This window comes from Artemia franciscana, chromosome 12 (assembly GCF_032884065.1).
Source record: "Artemia franciscana chromosome 12, ASM3288406v1, whole genome shotgun sequence".
Taxonomy (NCBI): domain Eukaryota; kingdom Metazoa; phylum Arthropoda; class Branchiopoda; order Anostraca; family Artemiidae; genus Artemia; species Artemia franciscana.
In genome coordinates, this window is record NC_088874.1 from 7,019,027 (window position 1) to 7,029,689 (window position 10,663).

Below are 10,663 nucleotides of genomic sequence, written 5' to 3' on the forward strand. Positions count from 1 at the left end.
CTCCCATCTGCATAATTAGGGAACTTTGTTTGTGTTTTTTTTTTGCCAGAAGGAGGTTCCAAGTGTGCTTAATTGTTGTTGTTTTTTCTAAGGGGAATCACTTTGAACCGTTGGTCCCAGAAGATCGTGGACAGCTCATTCAAGCGTAAATTAAAATTTCTGTGCTCTTTTTAAGAAACAAAAAGATTGGTGGGTAAATAGCTTCTTCTAACACCTTTTTTTGGTCCAAAGTCATCTAGTCAAAATATTTAGATAACCATCTTGTTCTATATAGTTGAATGGTCCAATAAAAATGCCTTTGGGGATTCCATGAACCCCTTACTCCCTGGGAAAATGGCTATAAGTTACGAGATTTGCCCATTGTTTATATATAGTATTCTTTATTCGGATGAAGGTTATGCAGCCATTTTTCATGAGGAAAATTTTCTGTGGGATGGATCTTACACGAGAAAAATTTTCCGTGGGGGAGGGGGGAGTTTCTTGGGGTAAAAGCATTTAACCCCAGGGGAAATTTTACACTAGGAGAATTGTCTTACTCTCTTTTTGATGACTCAGTTTTACACATGAAGGTGTTATGGGGAGTCGTCCCGAGGAAATTTTCAGCGGGGATGAAACTGTCTGGGGAATATTTTTCTTGAGGAGGGTATTTCTCACTTGAGAAGTTTTCCACGGTTAGGAAAAACTTTCCATTGGAGGATGGGGGGTGTTCCAGTAAAATTTTCTACAGAGGGAGATATTTCTGGTATGATTTGAAAATCAATCAGAAATTAATTTTCTGCAGAAAATGTTCAGTGAAGATGAAATTGTCGTGGTGAATTTTACGCAGGGGGAACTTTTCATGGAGTAATTTCTTGGTTAGAAATTTTCCATAGAGGGGGGGGGGGCGATTTCGCAGAATTATTTGAAAAACGATCAGAAATTAAATGATAACAACTAGCTTTTTCAATGGAAAGTAAGGAGTAACATTAAACCTTAAAATAAACAAAAATTATCCGTAAATGAAGGAGCTGCCTCAATTCTTTCCGCTTTATGCTAGTGTTTAACGTTATCCAATTCTTTAAGAATGACTTCTGAAACACATGACATGGGTGGTTTAATTAGAATAAAATACTTTTCTAAAGTACTAAAAAATTTTAGCGCAAAGAGGAAGGTATTGAGAAGGGGGCAGCTTACCTTATGAATAAATAACTTAGGTTCGTTTTAAGTGTTAATGCTGCTCTTTGCTTTAACTCGAAAAAACTTGTTTGTTTTTTCCAGTTGGGGACCGAATGTCATAGTGGTTCATTAGCTTATTAAACAAAACCAAATTTCAGCTGAAAGTAAGGAGTAAATTAAACGTAGAACGAGCAGAAATTACAAACAAAAACGGACAAAAACTCGATCTTTAGCGAAAAACAAACAAATAAATCGCATCCGTGAACCTTCTGGAATGAAAAAAAATTCAAAATTACAAATTTTTGTAGATAGGGGTTTAAACCTTGTACAATGGTGCTTTCAGATATGCTGAATCTAATGATGTGATTATTATTGAGATTACTTCTATTTTTTTTTGGGGGGGGGGGGTTTCTGTTCACTTTTTGTAAATTCAGCAATTTTTCACAGGCTGATATTCTTTCATTAATAGCTTTAAATTTAAGAAATTTTATATATTTAGAATCAACACAATTTTTTTTATGTTCTTGATTTTGAAAGGATGGGTAAATTTGTTAAAGTGGTAAGTCTCATAAAATTTTCTTTGTTGATAAATTGTGAGCATTTGTGTTGGGTTTTTAAATATCGTGCTATAGTGAAGCCCACTATACTATATATATCGTTAAAAGCTTCTGAAAAAAAAACACAAATTTATCTTTTACAAAAAAATGCCTCCAAATGCAGTTATGTACTTTGGTAGTAGTAGGAACCAAATTTGAAAAAAAAAGAAACAAGAGCGAAATTTTAAGTAAAATATAAGCCAAAAAACAGACTGTAGTAAATAGCTTAAGAAATTGGAGCATTCCTTTGAAGGTTTAGCTGTCCTTGAGAATCAACAGGATATTACTTTTTAAATTTTTACGAACAGAACATTTTATCAAATTTAACTAATTAGTTTAGTTTTTTTAATGATTTAACGTGGTAACACAGACGAGAGCAAGATTCCGCCTATAAATAACATTATTTGAAGCAACTAAAACCATCATCTTAGAAAATAGTGTTTTTTCGGGCTTTTTCTCTCCACTATTGAACTTTCCCTGAATGTTGATAACTAATTTTTTTTTCTTTTAATGTTTGGTTTCTTCAAGATTTCGACAAAATATTTCCTTTGCTTACGTTGAATATACCAAGGTTCAGAGTTCTGATTACAAATTATTTACTGTCTTTTCCATTCGTAGACATTCTGATGCTAAGTTTAACATTCAGATTGGGTACTAGAAAATAGTTAATAATAGAAAAAAACTGTAAAGTGTCGCTAAAACTCTACAAGACCTACTGCGACTACTATTAGTGCCGTCTGCGATTGTTTCCGATTTTTCTAAAAAGGAGACCTGTTTATTGCATTTTTGGTATTTTAGATTTTTTAGAGTTTTTTTTTTAAACTTTGTGTTTGTCGTTACTCAACTTTTATAGTGGCTTACATATAAATTATCATTAATAAATCCAACTTGAATAAATAAAGCTTTATTATAATATATTTATCACAGAAAAGAGAAACAAAATACACACTGGTAATTTTCACTGGTTTGCATAGGTAATTGAACAGTTTTGCCTTTGTGAGGAATTTTACTTTTGAACATATAATTTTGTCCGGAAGGGTCTTACTATCTGTTTGTTGTTGTATATGTATGTATACGGCCTGAAAAATGGCTTTAAATACATTCATCGTTCATTCATTCATAATCCTTCTCAGTTCTAATGAGTACCCTTATGGAAACATCTCTGAGTAAACTTGGCATTTTGTTCTTTTTCACAAAGCCTTGGAACACATTTCAGCATCAGATTTTTACACTTTATAAACACTTTAGATATTAATTGATCATTTAAGGTTTCCCAGAACTGAGCCATTATTCGGCAGTTGACACAATTTGCATGTAGCATAAATAAGCAAACGTTACAATCCACGTCCAATTTTTACCAATTGGTTTCTATTTCCTACGGATATCCACAGGAAATTTGACATCGAGGACACCCTTCGAGCGAGCTGTATACAATTGTGGATTGCTTTGTGACTTTCTTTGCAATGATTTTCCAACGTTGCCAGCTGTTGCTTCCCCATCCTGCAACTACAAAAAAAAAGATATAAAAAAAAAGAATGATACATATGCATTAAAATCATTCAGACAATAGACGTATTCATTTTTCAAATGAAGATACCAGACGAAAAATTGCAACATCTGACAATTTAAAGAGAGAAGAGCAAAAGAGTGTAATTGAGTGAGAGGAGAGAGAGAAAGAGAAAAAAGATAAAGAGAGCGACAAACAGAGATATAACGAGAGGTGGATGTGGCCTTTGTTACCAATAAAATTGTATTAACGTAGGATTGACTTTTTTTCACTCTCTCTCTCTCTCTCTCTCTCTCTCTCAAATTTAAAATTTAGCCTAAGTGCATGTGTCGTATGGTGCTACAACAAGAAAATTCAGACAATAGACGTATTCATTTTTCAAGTGAAAATACCAGACGAAAAATTGTAACATCTGACAATTTAAAGAGAGAAGAGCAAAAGAGTCTAATTGAGTGAGAAAGAGAGAGAGAGAGAGAGAGAGAGAGAGAGAGAGAGAGAGAGAGAGAGAGAGAGAGAGAGAGAGAGAGAGAGAGAGAGAGAGACAGAGAGAGAGAGAGAGAGAGAGAGACAGAGAGAGAGAGAGGGAGAGAGAGAGAAAGAAAGAGAGAAGAGATAAAGAGAGAGACAGGCAGAGATATAATGGGAGGTGGATGCGCCCTTTGTTACCAGTAAAATTACATTAACATAGGATTGACTTTTTTTCTCTCTTATTCTTCAGATTGAAGATTTAGCCTTAATGTATACATCGTATGTTGCTAATTAATATTGCTTTTCAACTCCTCATAAAGCATCAAAGACAGTAACAATGAAATATGATTATTTGAATAAGTTAAGGAATAATTCACGCAATAAAATGTATTTTATAGATTAGAGAAATTTGGTAAGTAAATTTTTAACAAACAATATGCAGTTTTGCAGTTTTCGGTAGTAGTGGCCATCAAATAAAAAAAAAATTGATAAATCCGTAACTAAAACACATAAACTAAACTAAAACACATAAACTAAAAAAAAAACACATAAACTAAACACAATAAACTAAACACATAAACACATAAACTAAACACAATAAAAAAAAACACATAAACTAATAAAAAACACATAAACTAAAAAAAAACACACAAAACACACAAACTAAACACAATAAAAAAAACACATAAACTAAAAAAAACACATAAACTAAAAAAACACATAAAACACATAAACTAAACACATCAACTATAAACTAAAACACATGGCAACAAATAGCTTAAGCTGTAACTTTTCTTTCAAGGTTTAGTTGTGTTGGGGATCAACAGATTGGTATTGCTTGACCTTTTATGGATTTTACTATATAGTTTGGCTTATCTACGAGTGTTTAATGGTAGCAAAGACAAAAACTATTGTCTTAAAAATTTTTGTCTTAAAAATTGTATTGTCTTAAAAATTTAAAAATTTTGAAGCAACTTAAAAATTTTGAAGCAACCAAAAGAAAAACAAAGAGAATCATGGTTTTGCTGGCGGTGTAAATCTCCGTTCCATCGCCTCTCAGCCGGGAAGTGCAATGGGGGAGAGCTAGGGGCCAGCCACCCTGTGTTTTTCTTTTTATACCTTTTCTTTTAACCTTCCCCAGATTTCTGTAGGTACCCACTTAGAGCTGTGTTGACTCTAATTAAGCCAAAATAAATGTTTTTATAAGCAAAATGATGTTTTTACTTTTGTCTTATATAAAGGGAAAAGTTTAGTACTACTTAGGCTCTATCTATAGTACACCGCAATGCGCAAGAAAGCTTTTCTTTATTTTGTTAAAAGTATAACCCTTTATTTTCTAGTTGAACAGTTCAACTTGAACTCATATTTATATTGTAAAAACAGATTTAGCTGGAGTTCCTCTTTTGACATTGATGAATGATAATAAAATGTAAAAAAAGCTCATGTTTACGAAAATCGTTACGAAAATCGTTACGAAAAACGATTTTAAAACAATAAAGCACACTGGCTACATAAATAGAAGAAAAATACGAGTACCAAAGGCAGAAGCTATGGTGTTTCCCTCGGCTCTAGCTGAGAGTGGCAACAATACCCATTGAAGCTGGCTATTTTCTGTCAAAAAGGCCTAAAGGTGGCACTGTGTGGCTCAAACATTCAAATTTCAGGATCAGGGCAGGGAGTGGTATAGACGTTGCCGCGTCTTAACTTATATCACATTGCTCGGTGTAGGCTAAATCTTGAAAAACTCGTATGAACTTCTGGATGTTAAGCGCAAACATTGTGGTTAAGAATTTACCGAAGGTTTTCCCTTTTATGTTCAGTTCCAAACTGTTTCTGTATAGATCAAGGTCCGCTTTTGTTATAGAAATGTAGCGTAGATACTCTGGCTCTTTTTTTTTATCAGAAACATTAGTAGCTCCAAGGATAACAATGGCAATAGCATCAACAGCGGCAATGATTCTAGCAAATTGTCTAAAGCCATTAGTTGAATACAAAAGCAGAAACAATTTATAGCCTATTGCATACAAGAAAACTAAGATAAAATACAAAAAGCCAGATGAAAAGTAAACTATATTTCTTTCAACATCAGTGGAGTTGAAAGACTTAGAAAATTTATACATTTTAAAATTGCAGGAGCCAAAAGCCCCTCTGAGTTTTTCAAACAGTTCGTGGTAACGAACTGTAGTAAGGAGCGACCCGGCTCAGTAGTAACCAAAACTCTAAAAAATGGAATTTTGATATCAATAGCTACATAAAAAGTATCGCATTTCAATGCTGATTTTAAATATATAAGTTTAATCAAGTTTAGTCTTACCCATCAGAATTTACGAGCCTGAGAAAATTTGCCTTATTTTAGAAAGTAGGGGGAAACAACCTCTAAAAGTAATAGAATCTTAACGAAAATCACACCATTCAGATTCAGCGTATCAGAGAACCCTAATGTAGAAGTTCCAAGCTCCTATCTAAACGTGGAATTTTGTATTTTTTGCCAGAAGGCAGATCACGGATGCGTGTTTATTTGTTTGTTTGTTTGTTTTTGTTTTTTTCCCAGAGGTGATTGTATCGACCCAGTGGTCCTAGAATCTTGTGAGAGGGCTCATTCTAACGTAAACAAAAAGTTCTAGTGCACTTTTTAAGTGACCAAAAAAATTACCCGAGCTAATTATTTTCCCAAAGTCACCAGATCAAAATTCTGAGATAGCCATTTTATTCAGCGTAGTCAAAAAACCTTATAACTATGTCTTTGGGGACGACTTACTCCCCCACAGTCCCCGTGGGAGGGGCCACAAGTTACAAACTTTGACCAGTGCTTACATATAGTAATGGTTATTTGGAAGTGTACATACGTTTTCAGGGGGATTTTTAGGTTGTGGGGGGAGTTGAGAAGAGGGGGATATGTTGGGGAAACTTTCCTTGGAGGAATTTGTCATCGGGGAATAAAATTTTCATGAAGAGAGCGCACGATTTTCTAGCATTATAAAAAAACAATGAAAAAATAAATATGAAAAAGTTTTTCAACTGAAAGTAAGGAGAAGCATTAAAACTTAAAACGAACATAAATTATTACGCATATGATGGGCTCACCTCCTCCTAATACCTCGTTCTTTACGCTAAAGTATTTTTAGTAATTTCAACTATTTATTCTATGGCTTTTGCGATTCAGGGGTCATTCTTAAGAAATTGGGACAAAATTTAAGCTTTATTGTAAAGAGCGAGGTACTGACGAGGGGCCGAACCCCTTCATATACGTAATAAAAACACGAGAATACAGAAGTTCGTTACGTAAGCTAATTTGTAAGTTACGTATATCTTTTACTAATAAAAACATTCGTAAAAAAAATTAAAAGTTCTATTTGCCTTTTTAAGTGACCAAAAAAGTGGAGGGCAACTAGGTCTCCTCCCCTGCTCCTTTTTGCTCAAAATCATTCGACCAAAACTATGAGAAAGCCATTTAGCAAAAAAAAAATGCAAATTCCATTTTAATTATTTATCTGCGGAGAGCCAAAATCAAAACATGCATTGATTCAAAAACGTTCAGAAATTAAATAAAAAAAACAAGTTTTTTTTAACGGAAAGTAAGGAGTGACATTAAAAGTGAAAACGAACAGAAAATACTTCGTATATGAAAGGGGATGCTTCCTCATCAACGTCCCGCTCTTTACGCTAAAGTTTGACTCTTTCTCTCAACTATACTTTTTAAAACAGTAAAATATTTAGCGTAAAGAGCAGGGCATTGAAGAGGGAGCATCCCCTTTCATATACGGGGTAATTTCTATTCGTTTTAAGTTTTAATGTCTCTCCTTTCTTTCAGTTAAAAAAACTTGTTTTTTTATTTAATCAATCATAAAGACCTTACAAGGTTTGGGATGCCCCCCATTCCTGATATATGTAGTTCTCAAGTTTTCATATTTCAGTTCTCATTTTGGTATCCATTATGACCCACTAATCTTACCTTAGGTAACCTGTAGGTCAGGTGACCTGTGAGATCAGAAACACTTAATAATCCATTTAGTAGTAAAAAGAGGGTGTTTTAAATATAATAAATTTAATTAATTGTCTAGTGCAAACAAGAAAACTGATATAAAATATAAAAGCCCGATGTCAGGTAGAATATATTTTCTCACTAACTTCAGTGGAGCTGAAAACTTAGAAATCCAGTATTTTAACGAAATAAGCTAGTTTATCGTAAATATGTCAGAATTAATCCCTGGTCACTTTTGAAGCTATGTAAAAAGAAATAATGTGTATATTAACGCCTGTTATTTCAGAGCATGAGCAAAGAGGGGGCCCTAAAGAAGAGTTTTTTTCCGGGAAAAATTTCCTCTTTCAGATTAATTTTTCCAGCAATAATGGTTTCTCAGGAAAATCCAGTATTTATTCTAGCAAAGAAAATTTTTGTTTCTCCAGAATAAATGTCTTTGCGCCACCATGATGACAGGATTTGGAATAAGATTTATAGTTCATTTGTAAGAAAACTAATGAAATGTACCAATTAGTGAATGTTTACCGAGTTTTAAAGTTTCAAAAGTTTAATTTTTCATAGCACTGCTTCTGACTTGTTTTCAGTTGAAATAAATTTAGCTAATTATTTCTATAAAAGATGTATTTCATAGTTCTCATTTATAAAGGCTGATAATGCCAAATGAGCTCAATCTTTGCCTCCGCCAATTTTTACACATAAAATATGGAAAACCAAGTAAACAAGGAGTAAGTTAAGCAATTAAGCAAGGTTGAAAAGACGAACTAAGCATCCAGGGTGAACTGGTGTACCCACAAGTTCAATGTTCATTGCACTAAAGTTGCACTCAATTTTCATGCACTTAAGTTAAAACAAGACCTTGTTTAGATGCCCTCCAATTTTTGGTTACTTAAAAAGGCAACAAGAATTTTTAATTTTTTACGAAGGTTTTTGCTAGTAAAAGATATATGTAACTTACGAATTAGCTTACGTAACAAACTTCTGTATTCACATGTTTTTATTACGTTTGCAACTGGGCCTCCTCTCCCGCTCCTTTTTTTCTCAAACTCGTTCGATCAAAACTATGAGGAAGCCATTTAGCCAAAAAAATAAATATGCAAATTTCGTTTTAATTATTCATATGCGGAGAGCCAAAATCAAAACATGCATTAATTCAAAAACGTTCAGAAATTAAATAAAAAATACAAGTTTTTTAACTTAAATTAAGGAGCGACATTAAAACTTAAAACAAAAAGAAATTATTTCGTATGTGAAAGGGGGATGCTCCCTCTTCAACGCCCCGCTCTTTGCGCTAACGTTTTACTGTTTTAAAAAGTAGAGTTGAGAGAAAGAGTCAAACTTTAGCGTAAAGAACGGGGCGTTGAGGAGGGAGCAGCCCCTTTCACATACGAAGTAATTTCTGTTCGTTTTAAGTTTTAATGCCGCTCCTTAATTTCAGTTAAAAAAAAACTTGTTTTTTTATTGAATCCCTATTAAAATTGTTAGCTTTAAACCAAAGATTACAGGTATAGATGTGCAAGCGAATTGTTGGTTGGTAGAAGCTAAAATTAAGAACCAAAAACAGAAAAAGAAAAGCAGCGCTAATGTAATTTTGGGGTGTTAAGCCACACAGAACAATGTATTCGCAAACCTAGAGCATTTGAACAATATTTCTTATATTGAAGACTAAAAGAAATTTTGGGAACACCCAGGGAGCATAGCTTCTACTTATAATTTTTACTTTGGAAAACACTAAGCTTAGACATGTACGCAGAGTAGGGGAAGGTGGTTCTTTAGCCTCTCGTACCCAAAGAGCCTTGAAATTATTAATACCTTTTTTAACTTTTAAATTTTTCCTTAATTTTATGCTTAAATTAAATGATGCTCATAAAAAACTAGCGTTTTTTGTAGACAACAATTTGAAAGCTTCATTTGAATCAACCGATCAACTGATGAATCAACTGATTGAATCAACTGATTCAACCGATCAACTGATTGAACCGATCAACTGATTAAATCAACTGATTCAACCGAGACTAGCCGAGACTACACATTTCACACTGAAGCTCTGAATTTTGAGGGGGGGTTCCAATAGATGTTGAAGATGGTTTCTGTGGAGAGCGAGGAAGAGAGAAACTTCCATTAAATTTATAGGTAAACATCTTCTAAATTCTCTTGGGGAGTCTTTTAGTTCAATATGAGGGGCATTGTCTCAAATTATATTGTATAAGACAACAATATTTGAAGAACATTGATAGAGGCTTCTTCCAAACGGCTATTTTTATATTCTATCACCCTTGTACGCATCGGAAGAAAGCAAGCCCCAGTGAACTATCTTTTTTCGTGCGATTCGTCCCATTTAGGGCCACAAGGTAATCAGAAAAAAGATTATGGCATCAAAAAGGTTCATGAAATAACTTAATTTCAAAGTGTCGACTTTCACTTGATGGCGCTTTAAGTTTTTAAGCTCTTAAGCTTTTAAGTTGCTTTAAGTTAAAAAACTTAAACTTATTGACTTCAGTCTAAAATTTTAGCATAAGAAAAACTCAAAACAGACAGAAATTGAATAAAAGCATCAATTTTTTAACACCAAGTAAAGGGTGACGTTAAAACCCGTGCCAAACCACGAATATTAAGAGGTCTGATATATGGTAGATAATTATAATGTATGGTAAATAATGACATTTGGTTGATAATGAAGATAATGATATATGGTAGAATATTATATGTAGTAATATACAGAGGTCTGATATATGAATCCTTCGGCAAAATCTTCACTTACACTTTGATGATAATTCTTCAGTAGATTCGAATATAGTCATGCGTTAATTGGAAATATTTTTTTCATATATTGCCTTTGAAAATATTAGGTCCATTTAGTCCAAAAATTTTCGTCTATTAAGAAATAAAATTAAACTAGTATTCAGCCTTCTTTTTTTAAAATAATGGAGCAGAAAAAGGCGACCATTATGAAGGTTT

At 33.3% G+C, this 10,663-nt stretch overlaps 1 protein-coding gene across 1 annotated transcript in view; it reads right to left on the bottom strand.

The window, feature by feature from the left end:
- Nucleotides 1-2,639: 2,639 nt before the first annotated feature.
- LOC136033622 (uncharacterized) overlaps nt 2,640-10,663 on the bottom strand; it is a 193,968-nt gene continuing 185,944 nt past the window's right edge. Inside the window, exon 9 of the mRNA XM_065714415.1 lies at nt 2,640-3,257. Within this exon, the coding sequence (XP_065570487.1) occupies nt 3,120-3,257 (138 nt within the window). The 3' untranslated portion in view covers nt 2,640-3,119. The remainder of the gene's footprint in view (nt 3,258-10,663) is intronic.